This window comes from Chiroxiphia lanceolata, chromosome 6 (genome assembly GCF_009829145.1).
Source record: "Chiroxiphia lanceolata isolate bChiLan1 chromosome 6, bChiLan1.pri, whole genome shotgun sequence".
NCBI lineage: Eukaryota > Metazoa > Chordata > Aves > Passeriformes > Pipridae > Chiroxiphia > Chiroxiphia lanceolata.
Genome location: NC_045642.1, coordinates 47,043,535 through 47,058,854, shown reverse-complemented (window position 1 = coordinate 47,058,854; position 15,320 = coordinate 47,043,535). Strand labels below are relative to the sequence as shown.

The following is a 15,320-nucleotide window of genomic DNA, read 5'->3' as shown; positions in this document are numbered from 1 at the left end:
AAGGGTCAGGATGCTCAGGATGTGTTTATAGCTTTGTCAGTGCCACACGTGACCTTGAGTATAGCAATTTTGGTGCCTCAGTAGGCTGCAGTCTGAATCACCTTAATTCATAGTTGGTAGTAAAAATGGAGACATTTAAAGTTAGTGCATTTGTCTGCATTTTTGGGATGAATCTTTTTGCACTATGCTTATCATCAATAGAAGGAGAAATAACATAATAAATATCAGAAATGCAGATTACATTAGATGGATGAGACCTAAACTTAGAATATTTATCCCTAATGTAATGTCATAGAAGCCAATAGGGCCTGTGATTTTTAATATTAAACATGAATATCTGTAATGGAGTATAGCAATTCCACACAAGACTAGAAGGAATTGAATTTACTCTGAGTAAGCAAATCAGTTTGTTATACTATGCAGAAAGAAAGAAAAATATGACTAGGGTAGGAAGTCTTATGTGTTCTAATGGTTTATTTAATGAAAGACAACATCATTTTATAAATCTCTTCCATAAGCTGTTAAATCTCTGTCTTAAAATTTGCATGCAGCCCTCTTAAAAATTTTGCTCAAAAATTCAATTCCTAGGAGGAATACAAACCCTTACATCTGTGCCAGAAACATTTACCTGGTTCATATGAATTTTATTTTCCAAGACATTCCATGTTCATTTAATATTCCCATGTCTCATTCTTCCTGTGTCATCTGCTTTTCATAACAACAATTCTTTGTCCTCCAAGGAATGCCTTTGCACTTGGTGCTGCTAATACCAATTGTGTTCTAATTTGCAGTATTAATAAATACTTTTCAAATTATAATATGTATTGGCAATACCTTTCAATTTCTGTCATTCCCACATCCCATAGGTTGTAAATATGCACAATTAGCTATTTTACAAAATGTACTGTGAAAGTATCAAAAGTTTTTCAACATTGGTCTTCCAGCATCATCACCAATAACTTCAATCCTTGTAGTTTATCTATCAAGAAAATCTGTTTTGTCTGCCTTTTAGCTAAGTGCATCTCAAAACCCCTCAGGTTCTATTTGGTTAATAAACCTATTAGGGTTTTTTGCATTTACTGATTACTTCCATAAGTCCTTTGTTTCTACTTTCTTTAAAACATATCCTTGAAGAGTGTTGAGGTCAAACCAGCAGGCCTGTCACTACCTGGATAATTTTCTTCCTTTCTAGATTATATTCACAGTTTTCCAGTTATTTAGTATCACCTTGAGCTTGGTAGCTTGGTTAGGGCTAATCATGTCCCTCTCTCTCATACAGTTTTCTTTTCCTTTTTTCAGTTTTGTAGAACTATGGAAGGATTTCTGGAGAAACTTCATAATCTTCCTGTGTCTGATAGATAAGAACCAGTGTCCTCACCTTCATTTTTGAAGGGCTAAGACACCTACAATCATAAGGCAATATGCTTTTCAGTATGTACCCAGTGAACTGTACATTGATACTATGGGTTAGAAAATATTAGGAGGTTCTTTCCACCTCAACAGAAGTAATGGGAAAAGAATTTTTATTCACTTTACTGGAAGTGTAGTAATTTGGTTCTTAATTGGTGTATGTTAACCATATCTTGTAAGTCTAGGGATTGAGGAGATAGCAATTGAAGACACAAGTTGCTTAACTGAATAAAGCTTAATGTAATTTTTAAACAACCTTAGTTGTTCTTGGTCTTAGTGATATTAGCAATTTTTTAGGTGGAATAAAAAATCCAAGAAGGAAGATGACATGTAAAACAAAACACTCATGATCAAAATAAAAAGGAGATGAATATAAGACTCCCTGTAAGTCTTTAGATTTGCATTTATAGAGGTATATTTTCCTTGTTGCTTTGGAAATGACTGAAGAAAAAACTGGTTATTCTAGTAAAGATCAAGACAGTAGCAAAAATGTTTGGTATACAATGTACAAATGGAGATGGTGGCAGTTCAGCCACATCAATTCTGCTGCTTTTTCACTGTGTGTAAAAAAATGTCATTTAATTTGCTGAAAGTAGAGTGAGACTGCCTCTTTTGGGCTGATAATTTTCATTTGAAGATTTCACTGGCCATGTGTTTTGAATCTCAGTAGATTTTGAGGAATACATTACTGCTAACTAACTCATGTTTGCTGTGTTGTGACTGCTGCAATGTTGCTGATTGTAAAACTCGTTTCTCCAAAACAATAAAATGTATGGCTATATTGGTTGACTGTTGTCAGTTCCCATGGCAGCTCTAAAGATGGTATTGGCTGCCAGACTGTTATGTATCCAATGTTTGCAACAGCTGGATTTCCTCCTACCACTATGTGTGAATCAGAAACAACAACAAACAAAAGGAAGTTGCCTTTTATTGCTAACCCCTGATCAATGAATAGTGAATGTCATGGCAGAGGATAAAGTAGGCCAAAAATGTATGTTTGTTTTAATGACATCATTCCTAAAACCAAAACTGAAATATTTTTCATTCTGGAAAACTTCATGACAAACAGCTGTAAACTTATCCATCCCAAGTCAGAGTGAAGCAGAACCAAACTGAGTCCTATCTGCCATGGACATGCCACAACTCTGAAGCAGAAAGCATATGTTGAAAATACTAAATATCACCTCATTTTTTTTTGAGTTTGTCACTGCTTAAGTGAGTATTGCTTTCAATGTTTCCATGAATTTCCTAAAAGAAATGGGCAAACAGTAGGATCCCAGCTCATCTGTAGTGTGCTTTGACTGAATGTCTTTACCCAGTTATGAGAGAAACAAAATGAATAATGATGTTTAAAAGCACTGAAAATAATGCAAAAAAAAGTTTGCTTTCTAATTAAATAAAGTAGCAGTAGGTCTTTAATGAACAGACCTGTGTTTAATTCAGTTTTGACCACTGCTTCTCAAGACAGTGGAAAGGAGATCAAAAAGACAAAGAGCATTATGGGAAAAAGGATGTTGACATACAAGGATAAATTGACACGTATAAATTTCTGTGATTACACAAAATGAAAAATTAAAGAGGCTTTGTGATTTATTCTTTTTGGACTGTTACAAAATCAAGATGAGATATTTATTATAATTAAAAAATGATGCTATACTACCAAAAGTAATATGAAACTGCCAGTAAGTATAATTTATAGACGTTTGTGGTAGTTGAGGGGGAGGATGGTTTTATGCAAAGATTTTGTATAGAATAAACTGCCAGAATAAGAGGTATGCTATTATGAAGCAAAAGGATAATTACAGTTATGTGTATGTCTTGATTCTTATGTTATTTCTTTAATATCAATATTTTTCAGTATAGCATGCATTGGCAAAAGCAAATTATCGATCTATCTAGCAAGGACCTGTAATAGCAAACTTTCATGCTTGTTTATATGTTTAGCAACATCTAATGTTAGTTGAGTCAAATTCCTGTCAATATTTTTATAGTCATAGCTGCTCTGAATTCCAACCTGGCATTCAGAAAATATGTACCGTAAATGTACACTTTTGCGCTACTTCTGAACTCTACGATGCAGTCTACTATAAAAACTTTTTGCAGAAGCTAATTATGATGGTGGCAGAGTCTTCATTCATTCCATCACCTTTCTTTACTCAAAATGCTGGCCAATGTAGTTCTGTGCTAAATTCTTTCCTTCTTTAATTCCATTAGCATGGTTACAATACTGATGGATAGATTTGGTGGTGTGTGCTTAAGAGAACCACAAGATACTTAGGTGGCTGTTATTGACTCAGAGTTGCTTGCCCGAATATCTTTGGGAACTTGTGAAACAACTTCTTTGAGACAATGAAAAAAGAAAAAAAAATATCCAGAGTGCTTTCAGACTGCTAATCTGAGTTGTAAGTGCCTTTTGTAATACAAATACTTTTGATCTGACTGTTCCACAATAAATCTGGGATCTAGAGATTACCTGCATCACATTATTTAGTATAGTAAGAAAGCAGATCAGAATTACTAAATGGAATTTTTATAGACACACACAATGTAAAGATGTAAAAATACAGTGGTTTCTATTGTTCCTTTTAAATGGAAGATCTCAAGGCTTTCCTATGCATTACATACAGAAGTAACTACAGCTGTTTTACAGCTGTAAGGATGCATTCCTGAATTACTCCAGAAAAGGCTTAAAGCAAGTGTGTATTCAAAATGTAAATGTATAAAGGAGGCTGCCTGCAGAAAACTGGCAACTGTTAGCTTAGGAGGCTAATGTACATTACATTTTTCCATTCTCCAACATGAAGAGATGTTATCTCAGTATAATTCCCAACTCACATAACCTCTTTATTGTCTTTGTATTACCAGAGTATAAATAGTCTAGAACCTTATTATAATTATATATGGTGACATATTTCTTTTAATGGGTAGCTGAATGACCTGTTGGTCTGTAGGCTGTAGCAGATCTGCTGAGTATGAGAAGTCACTGCCTATGGGTTGATTCACAGTGAGCTTCTCACTTTGCTGAGAAAATGCCATGTGTGAATAACTCTGCATTCTCTTGCAATGTTACATCAGAACTGTTGTAATTCCACTTCACCTTCTCCCACAAAATACTATAAAACAGTTAATGAAATCGAGAATGGTACTTGTTGTATAAGATGATGTTATATATTAGGATGAATCTTGTCTTTTCAGTGCTTTCTTTCTACCAAATCCATTAGATTCCACTTGTGGGTTTGTATTGTTATTCCTTTTCTGTGACTCTATATGGATGTGCGTGTACAGTTTGCGTAGAAACTCAAACTGGGATGCACCTACTCTTGGGCTGCATATCTTCAGAAATGCAGCAATAGCTTTTTCCTTGCTAGTATATTAAGACAATCAGTCATGAGCTGTTTTCCTGATTGTTATACTGCCTGACACACTGTTCCTACAATTAATATTAATGATTTTTAATTTACACTCAGAACACAGCCCCCACTCTTCCTACAACAGAATAATAATTTATTGATTCTATTTTACTTGAAATATCATCCTATTTCAAAGTAATTTTCTCCTGAGAGTTCCAGCACTGAAGATGCCAGTGGTGTGCAGATACAGAGACACAGGCAATTCAGAGTGTTAGCCTTCCAAACAATGGCTGAACTAGCGATTGAAAAATTTCTACATCTTTGTGGCTGAGAAGATGCATGTCCTGGGCTACAAGGCTGAGGAAAAGTGCGGGACAGTGCTGGGAGTTAAACTCAATAGGAAGCCCCACCTTGTTCCTTATTCCACAGCTCCAATTCCATTACTTTCACATTTTTGGAACAGCTTCTTACACATGAGCCATGTGAGAAATGTGTTACCTAATTTAGAAAGTAGTAAAGCTCTTCTGAGTACTGTAAAAGTGATGATGATTAATGCAAGAGTTGTAGTCAGCCCTTCAAATGCTCAGTATAGTTTCTTTCTTCCCTTGCTGTTCAGAGTAGAAAAGAAATAGGCACAACTATAATAGGCCTGGTCACCGTGAATGGTGTTTGTGCAGGCTGTTCCTCTCTACTTTAACTGTTTTAGAGTTGCATTAATCCTCACATTTCATAGGCTGTTTATACAATATACTGCATTGAAAAACACTGAAATGAACAGCTGCAGTTAGTGGCATAGTTGATTCTAAGAAATATGAAAGTTTCCATAAATGGGTGGTAAGACAATGCTTCTGAGACCAGCATTAACGTCTCTGGTGTGTATGACCCCTGACCCTGCCCCACTGGCTGATAAGGCTGATGTCATGTTTGTGGGAGGTAAGGTCAGAGCACAGGACAAGCATTCTTCCATGTAGCTGTATTAGTTCTACTAGTCCTGCTAATTAAGAAGAAAACATGCAGGCTATGCAGCAACACAGAAAATTACCTGAACTCTTGCCCAAGATCTCTGTGTGTTCTAAGTACAAAGCTTCTTAAGTTTATTTCTTACATCTGGAGGCTTTAAACAAAAGAGCATTAGAAGAACAAGCATATACATAAAACTGTGTTCTTTGGCTCTGTTTTCCTCGATCTACTCGAGCAGTGCAATTTTATACTATTCCTTATATGACTCCTGCATTATAATATAAATATATTAATATATTTCTGTAGTGCGTTAAACCCATCCACTCATCCCTCATTCTGTCTTCAAAATAAGGAGTCTGTCCCACCCATTTATCCTTACCCTTCTCATGTCTAAGCCATCTATTCTCCAATCTTTCATTTGTATCATGGGCATTGGGGTTTTCCTGTTCCCTTTTGACGTTGTCACTAGCATCGTTGCCCATACTTCTGTCACTGATGGCCCTTCATCCACTGCCTCTTACTTTTCGGATATTTTGTGTGCTATTCTTCCCCCGTGCCTTCTGCTACTTTCTTTTACAAAGTCTAAATTGCCATTGCACTGGCATTGCACTGCCTTGGCAGGCCAGATTCTCACACGGGGCCAGGACGCTCATGCCCCAGCGGGGCTCATACCCCTGTTTCCCCCACCCAGCCCCCGGTGTGGTGGGACCGGTGGGTGACAGACAGCCGGGAAGCACAGGGTGTCCCTGTCCATGGTCCTGAAAGCTGTCAGCAAGCTGGGCTGGGTCCTGCCTGTATCCTTCCGTTCGTGGCTCTGCTGCTGGTGTGAACGGCAAAGAAATGTTGGGATCGCCGAAAGCTAACTCCCAAATTTCCTGTTTAATATAGAAGAAAGTTATCAGCTGGCTAAAATAAACCGTCATGTATCTATCAAGTAAGAAATCTTAGAAAAATTACATGAGGGAATTCTATAAAATGAATTTGGTGGCTTGTTTTTATTAATCAGGCTTGCTATTTTTGTCAGATATCAGCCTTTGATCTTATGACGATTATTCAGGGACATCATGGAAAAACTGGAAGCCAGATTGTAATTCTCTCATGACTACGATTCAGGAGTAATTGTACTGAAGTCAAATTAAACTAATGTGAAAGAAATGTAAGTGGGTTCAGACAGACTCAGTACTGTGCAGCTTTACATGGCATTATCTTTTACTGGAAAAAATTCTACAACATACTAATACAATAATAATGTGCATGCACTTTTTCAGATAGAATAAAAAAGTGAGGTAACTACTCCACTTTTGTCCTTGTTGGCTATACAAAGGGACTGATATAACAGCTGGCTGAAAGCTGGAGTCTGGCTAATGAGGAATGGGTACCAGAAAAGAATGAAGAATGATGAAGATGATTACAAACTGTGAAGCAGGTATTCCCTCATCTGTTCTGGCATTTAGATGATTGATATGTTAGGATATGAGAGGCAGAATCCATAGTGTATTCTGTTTAGTGTCACTGGCCAAAGGAACCTGTACAGAGGCTGTGGTACCATCCTGGCAAAGGTTATAGGGAGGTGTAGTTTCTTTAGGTAGACTCACTGTTTTCACTGAAACTGTTTCTGCCAATCAGTAAATTTTCTGTTCTGTGGGTTAATCCATAAAATAATAAAACCACAGCACTGTATGCTATGGCTTAAAAAGTTTTAAGAAACTGAATGCAATAGAAGACAATAAAAATAGTAGGTTGCTTTTCCTTGCACAGTCCTGATTCTTAGTTAACTTCCTGATTCCTAATGACACTAAACTTTCTGAAAACTATTTGAATAAAAGGTCTTCAGGTTATCCTGGAGAGAAAGCTTTAAATTTTCTCCTTGAGAGAAAGCTTCCTAAAGAAGTTAGAAAAGGATTCTGCACTGTATTGTGCCCAAATTAATACTACTGCAGAATGGATCAATAGAATATAAAGAACAGGGTGCACTTCATTTGGGTTATTCTCTGGCTCTCTTGGTCTCGTAAATAACAGAACTCCTGTGGCAATAAACAGAATTATCTTCACAATTAGAAATAGCAGATTTCAAACAACTATGTAGTTAACCATAAACTAAATAGTTATATATACAAATGAGTACATTGTAAAGTAATGACACAAAGACTGTCTAGACTTCCATCTAACCATGTTTCATTTCTTCAGTGCAACCAAGAAGTGGAACATACAATTTACAGATGATTTCTACCTACTATCAAGGATCAAGGCATGTTTCCACTCCCACTCACTGGATTTAGGTAGGTATAAGAACTATTTATTCATTTGTTTTTCTATGGCTTTCTTTGAGTTACATCAGAATAGCTTCTAAATCATTCATGCCATATTATTAATGAACTGCAAAAGGGCACTTAGCATTTTATTTTTCTTTCAATGAGATTGCTTGTAATAGAAAACCTATTTTCTATTGTGTTGTGATTGTCACAGGCCCTGTTCTGTAAGGCATTGATTCTCAACTAACACCAACTCTGAGGACATTTAAGGCTGAACAATAAGCCCTAAATGAGAAGGAAGAATTTAGGAAGACCAGTGTGATAAACTACTGATATAAAGTCAAGTCCTGAAAATTCTTATGCAGGTACTAAAACAGATTGATCATGCTACATTTATTTATTTTTTTTCTCAGTGAGCTTTCATTTAAATATTAAACATTACTGAATCCACTTAGCTTATAAAAGTTGACAGAGTAACAGCTTGAAACACTATAGCTTCAAGGCACCAGTTCTCCCTATCATAAGAATTTGACATCACTGAGGGGTGAAAGGCCTTTTATTTGCATAAGATAATAGTTACGTTTCTATGCAACAGCTGTGCTGCCAAGTGAAAGATGCACTCATTGTGCCAAATCTATCTCTGGAGTAACCCCATTGATTTTAAATGAGTTACTTTGGGAATAAATTGGCCCACTGGATAAAACTGCAGGTCTGAGGCACTGAAATAATTGAGCAAGTTTTTCATGCTCATAACATACTAAAAAAAATTGCGAAACAATTACATGATGTACCTGACATTTATGTACCATTACATTTATATGCCTGACAGATCAATCACAATTGATTTGCCACAAGGTTTTTAAGTTATATAGCGAGGCCAAACATTTATGTAGAACTTACAGACACTTTGTGGGAATATGTGAACATTAAGAGAATACAAGAAACGTGAATATGTCATTGTGTCATTATTATTTATTTAGTGTTACAGTAAGTCAAACAAATATGAGATGTCTCTATTGTGTCATTTTAATAATAAAGGGTTCATATGTCCACATGAAAATTCCTCTTCTTTAGACTGTAAAAATCAGGATGACTTTCTGGTAATGAACTACCTGAAGAATTCATCTCTAGACTATAGAATTCCTGCATATCTTAGCAGGAATTTAATACCATTGGCCTTTCAGGGGACTGTTTCATTTTGATTGTCTTAGGTGAGTTCTCAGTGGACAGGTGTCTGTGGCACAATACACATGTCATCAGTTAACTGCTAGTAGTTACAGCACAAAGTCAAGGTAGTGCTTGGGTTAGGGTGAACAACTGAGTAGTATATATCTATATTGTAGTTTTTCCCAGTAATGTACAAGGTAGATGCCAATGAACTGGAAACTTTTGAATGCTAAGGAAAAATTATTTACATGGATATATATTATATATGTGTGTGTATAAATACATGAATAGCTCTTTATTGATACATATTTGATAAGTGATCTTGTTAGGCATTCAGAAGGCTTCTTTGAAATCTTTTAGGTTACTGTAAACATGATTCAAGTGATTACAAGCACAATTAGCAAAGCCTACCCTCACTTTTGTTTCCATTCAGTTTGCAGAAGTAATGTCAACAGAAATCCCGAAGCCTGTTCAGAATGCATCGTGGTTTGCTTGAAAAGGAAATACCTTGTGCTCCTGATGTCATCATTGCAATCATCTCAAATTCAGGTCTGACTGAGCAGGCTCATTATCATTCTCACCATGTCCTCCCTTAGAGCAGCCTCTCCCGCCTCCTCCCGTACAGTACAAAACAAGAGCCACAGGGTGCTTGGATTAGGGAAAAAAGAGACACCCAGCACCTCCCCCCAGGAAAACTTGCTGCATTACTTCCATGTAGTTTCTTCGAACTACATACTGCTTTACAGGACCTTGTACACCACCACCAAATGGAAGTGTGGATTCACAAATACTGATTTCCTCTTCCTGCTTAGGATTGAACAAAGACTGGGAACAAGCACAGATTTAGCTTCAGAATGTGGATGTGAAAAGAGTGTGCCAATCTCCACAGAGTTTCCTGAGGAGAGCCACACATTACAGGCTGCTTTGGTTTGGGGGATTTTTTTCTCCTCACCAGGGCAGATTTCTCTCTTTGGTCTTACAAGGTTAGCTAACATCTGAGCAACAGATAGGAAAGCAAGACAGAAAAAGGGCAGTTGAGCAAAAAGAAGTACAGGGCAAAAAGCAGGGAATAAATGATCTCAGGCACCAGGTTTAAATCACAACCATGTTTCCTAAAAATTCAGATCATCTATGGACCTCTGGATTGATTCTGGTATGTGTGTCTGACCATGACCCACGGAAATTTGTGGATCTCTCCACTAAACTCCCCGGGAATGCTCCCCTTCACACAAAGAGTTGATTTCCCCTGTGGAAGAGAATAGGCAGGACAGGGTTAACCTCTTACAGTTTTCCTTCAGGCCCCCAGAGGGGCTGGGGTTTTGTTTTCCTGGGTAAGGGAGGGGAGCTGGGGCATGTATTGTAACTGGAACTGGAGACCTTTCTGGTGTTACCAGCCTGGTTTAGGTTTGAGGGAAAGCCTGGAGAGGACGGAGAAGAGGGAAGAATGCAGACTTGGAAAGCAGCAAGTGCTTGGTAATTGCACACGTGTCCTCCATTTCCCTGAAGCCTCCTGAGACCTTAGGGGGCTCCAAGAGGCCTTCAGCCTCCTGCCCCCTCCCCGCAGCTTGGCCACAACTTACAGCCCTGCTGTACCAGGCTTTGCCTTGACGCGAAGTGTCTAACCCTGCCCACCGTGCGGATTGGGGACAGAATGGGGAGCAGGGATTCCCTGGCTTTCGAGGTATCCGGTTCTGGTCCCCAGAGCCCGCGGGGGCTCGGAGGACCCCTGCCCTTCCCCTCCCCCTGTGCTGCAGAGGCTCTGGATGCTGCCGTACTCCTGCCATGTGCTGCCGCCGCCGCTACTGCTGCTCGTAGCTTAGTCGAGCGTGTCTCCGGCTGCAAACTCTGCCAAACAAGCCTGCATACCCCTCTCGGGAAAGATACCCACTGAGTACTAGCCAGAGCCTGCCCCCTCCCTAGGAACCCCGCCACCGCCTCTTACAAAGGGACTCACAGCCTCTCTCCACCCTCTTTTTAAGCCAGTGCAGAGAGGGGGTCCGTGAATTCCCTCCAAAGCTATAGGGTGGCTCCCTCCTCCTCCTCCTCCTCCCCTTCCTGCTCCGGCTCTCCTGGGCGAGCCAGGCTGCTGCTGCATTCAGTCGGGGTGGTCCCCAGCCTCGCCCCTGCCTCGCCCTAGCCATGCTGCTGCGGCTCACGCCCCATGGCTGACTTTTGTTACCCCTCTAGTGCCCGGGGCTGAACTGAGGTGGGCGCATTTTCGGGTGGTGTCTGAGGCTAGAGAGCGTGTGCGTGTGTGGGAGGTGTCCCTGGGGGTGTGGGGGGCTGGCCGGCTCCCCGATCCCGGCAAGCCTGCTTGCTCGCCAGCCCGGGTGGCCCCTCGGGTGGGCGCAGCAGAGGGGCCACGCTGCAGCGGGGACCCCGCCATCCTGACATCTGCAGGTGGATGGAGCGAGACAGCTGCGGGAGCCTCTCCTGGAGCCAGCAGCATCCTGGACCCGCTGGCCATCTCAGTCTGCTCTGTTCCTACTCCCCCAAATTCTCTCCGGTCCTCAGTCTATCCCTTCTACCCCTCTCTCTGCTGGGGTGTCTGCACCCCTCCTCACCTCGCCGGCACCAACGCCTCCACTCCCCTGCCCGCCCCTCCCCAACCTCTTCGATTTATTTGTGTATTTTTTTCCTTGGCAACCACCAGCTCCCCTCAGTCAAACAGCGCAGGCTCCCTATAATTTGAAATTAATTTGTTTGACTGCAGCATCGAGACAGGAAGGTTGGGAATTTATTTAATTCTTTTTACTCCCTTTGCAAAAAGGAAGCAATGAAATTTCCAATCGAGACTCCAAGAAAACAGGTGAACTGGGATCCTCAAGGTTGGTGATTCTCTATTACTATCATTACTGTAGTAATAACAATTATTATTATTTCTTGTGTCTGTTGACTCGTAGGAGAATATGTGACTCCAAATGGGAGGAGGCGTTGGATGCTTGGCTGCTTCCCATGTGCGCTGTTGAGTCTTTCTTGCTCAGTCCTAGCAGTGCATTACAAAATGCTACTCAGATGTGGGGTTGGGTGGCTGCGTGGGTAAAACCTCTTCAAGGTGTAAGTTTTACAGTTCTATATTTGATATATCTTTTCCCTCCCCTCTTCTCCCTTTTTCTTGAGTATTTTCATGGTAAACTTGCCTGGGATGGCAGTGATCTCTGGCTCACAGCATTGTTTGTTTTATCAGTAGCTCCTTTGTTGTTTCTAGTGATCATTGTCTCTGCTAAATGGGTGGTACAGGAGTGGACACAGATGTGACTGCTTGCTCAGGGCTCCTCGATGGCACATGTTTGTTGGCAGGAGCAAAATGCTGCTGCAATATAACCCTTAGTGTGGACGGTATAAAAAGACACATTAAATAATAGAGCCCCAAGGGACTTTTACACTCTTTACTCTGTGTTGTTAACAACTGACTGGCCCAAGTGGATAGTTTGATTAACTATATAGGTAGGTTTGGAGTCAGACTTGGGGAGTGTGTTCGTGTGATGGTGGAAGGAGATTTACGCCAGTGCAGTGGTTTTCAATAAAATGATCCAAGTGGTGTTTGAAAATCATAATCAAATCCTCTCCTTTCCTGGCATGGGGAGGAAGTTCATCTGCATCCTACAGAAGTGACTGAAAAAACCCTACTGGTAATTCGTATACTGGTGTGTCATATTTCTGTGCATCATTAGAGAAGCAAAACTACTTGAAGCCATATGCTCAGGTTTGCAGCAGAACTGCTGGCAGCCAGTCACTGTACAGCAGTGCTTGCAGGAAGTATGAAGTGATAGCACAGGCTTTGATTATTCATCTTTATTCCGCAGGTTTGGTTTTAGTGGTCAATTTGCTTGTCATCCTACATGCCCTCACATTCACAAAATGAAACATTAGAAACAGTTTCTCCTGGTGTAGAAGGGATACGGCAGAACAATCCTCTGAGCAGATCTGATGTGCTGTTTAAACAGTATACACAATTAAGCTTTAGTTTAAGCCTTACTACATCTCTAATTAGGTGAAGGCTGAAAACGACACATCAGCCTTCTCCGCCCTCAGCTTCCCAAAGAACACATGGATAGTAGTGCTAACACACATTTGATTATTATAATAACAGTATATCCCTTATGCTATGGTCAAAATTCTGTGAAAACTTGCCCTTCCCAGGTGCTTTTCTGGGTATGTGTTTGCTGCAGCTTCATTTTTATTCATTTTATGTATTGCAAAATGCCTTTTATTGCAAAAAGCTCTTCCTTCCTCTGACAAGGCATACAGAAAGATGAACTGATGACATTCGGTGTGGAGCTCCTTTGCTTGGCAATCAGCTTTAAAGTGTATGGTTCCAACAGGTGGTTTGCCACAATTTACTGATGTGACAGAACTATAGAATACTGTAGCAGTTAACAGATCACAAACCCAGCAGGTTTCCTCTCTGCCAAGCTGAATGCCTGCTTAAAACTGCAGAATCCTATTAGTTATTTCTCCTCAGTGTATTGACTTTGTTAGGGAGGCAGAATGGATGCTAATGTATAGCCAAGGAATGTTATTTTCTAATTCTCTTTGAGACTCGGGAAATAGATAAAATTTGGTCAAAGGGAAAAAAGGCAAATGGGCAAGGAAAAGCTGTCTAAGGCCCAATCCTTTAATCAGTAGAGGAACAGTGCAGTGACACTGTACTCACATACTCCCACTGGAAAATTAGTTGTGTGTGTAGAAGACAAGGTAGATCAGAGTTCTATTACTTTTGAAACAAAAATATATTTATGTAGATATAAATGTTACTAGTGATCTACACAAAAAAGCTAAAAGCTCTAAAATGAATTTAATTTACGGTTACATATGTAGTCTGTTCTCTGCATGTACATGTGAAGAATGATGTCATGTTTTGCATCCTATGTGGTATCTTTGGAGTTAAGGACTGAAGCAGCTTTTCTTAGGTACAAAGATCAACATGTAAAAAGTTGGTGGTGCAAGGATGCAGAGAGTCCTGAATATTAAAAGCACAGCTCATCTCCAGTTAGTATTCACACTCCAATACCAGGCTCATTTCAGGTTGTATTGTATGATTGTGCCCTGTTCTGGTCATCAGACAGAGAACACATTTTCCATAGTTTTGTCTAGTAGGAATTGTGCTAACCATACTCGAAGGATATCAACTGATGCTCCTGGCAAGCAAGCTAGCAGCCCAAGGACAAAAGTGAGAGTTATGGTATCTCAAAGTTTGTTTAGATTTGATTATTCCAGGCAATATTTTCTAGAAATTATACACATTTCTAAAGGTCAGGGCCCTTGCTGTGGAGGTATGGCTGGCTTGGAATTGATGATGCTGCTGGTTTGAACCCAGGTCAGAATGATAGTCATTGAAATGAATTAATGCTCAGTTCCATAATGCTGACTGAATATAAATATTTACATAGATAAACAGAGTAGAGACTGCTGGTAATTTTCATCTGATGTAAAACTGATATTCTCAGTTCAGATTAGCAAAGATCAATATACCATAGAAAGACTCTGTGGAGAGAAGAGGTGCAAAAGAATAGAATTGTCATGAAAGATGGTGTCTGACAGATGGTTAATGGGAGACTGATTTCTCGGCCATTAAACTGGGTCAAACAGGGCTTGGAAACTGAACTGTGATATTGTCATTTTGTATATTATCTTATGGGTCTGGTATAAAGTATACCTGCGTGTTCTGTGTAAATGATGAGTGAGTTTTCTAGATAAACAAAATATACAATCTGGAATTGTATAGGGTCCAGATTCCTACAGTGAAGTCCACTGTTATCCCAGGCAATGAAACTATGTAAATCCATTAACAAACAGTTCAAACTCAATTCCAAAAGTAACTGGGTCTTGTCCCTTACAATCCAATGTGAAATATGCCCTAGAATCCCATATATATTGACTAAAACCCACACGATTTGTATACAGTGAATGAATAGCGTAAGAAATGAGTAAGAAAACCAAGAAGGCACCTCAAGAATGTTTTAGGGAGCATGGGACCCATAGAGTAGGGGTACAGGATATCACACTACCTGGCCTTACATTTTAAAAAACAAGCTTGCCATTTGTTTTACTGGTGGAATCAACCTGTATATACACAATCAGAAAACATTTGATCTGCCTATCTCTGATTTTTGCTTGTCGCATTTGATACAATTCAGGTAAAGCAATAACTGAAATTAGTGAAAGACCAGATTCTTAG

General features: G+C 39.6%; 1 protein-coding gene across 1 annotated transcript in view; it reads left to right on the top strand.

Annotated features, from left to right (window-relative positions):
- Nucleotides 1-11,267: 11,267 nt before the first annotated feature.
- KCNK10 (potassium two pore domain channel subfamily K member 10) overlaps nt 11,268-15,320 on the top strand; it is a 70,100-nt gene continuing 66,047 nt past the window's right edge. Inside the window, exons 1-2 of the mRNA XM_032691576.1 lie at nt 11,268-11,345; nt 11,910-11,967. Coding sequence (XP_032547467.1) covers nt 11,916-11,967 — 52 coding nt within the window. The 5' untranslated portion in view covers nt 11,268-11,345; nt 11,910-11,915. The remainder of the gene's footprint in view (nt 11,346-11,909; nt 11,968-15,320) is intronic.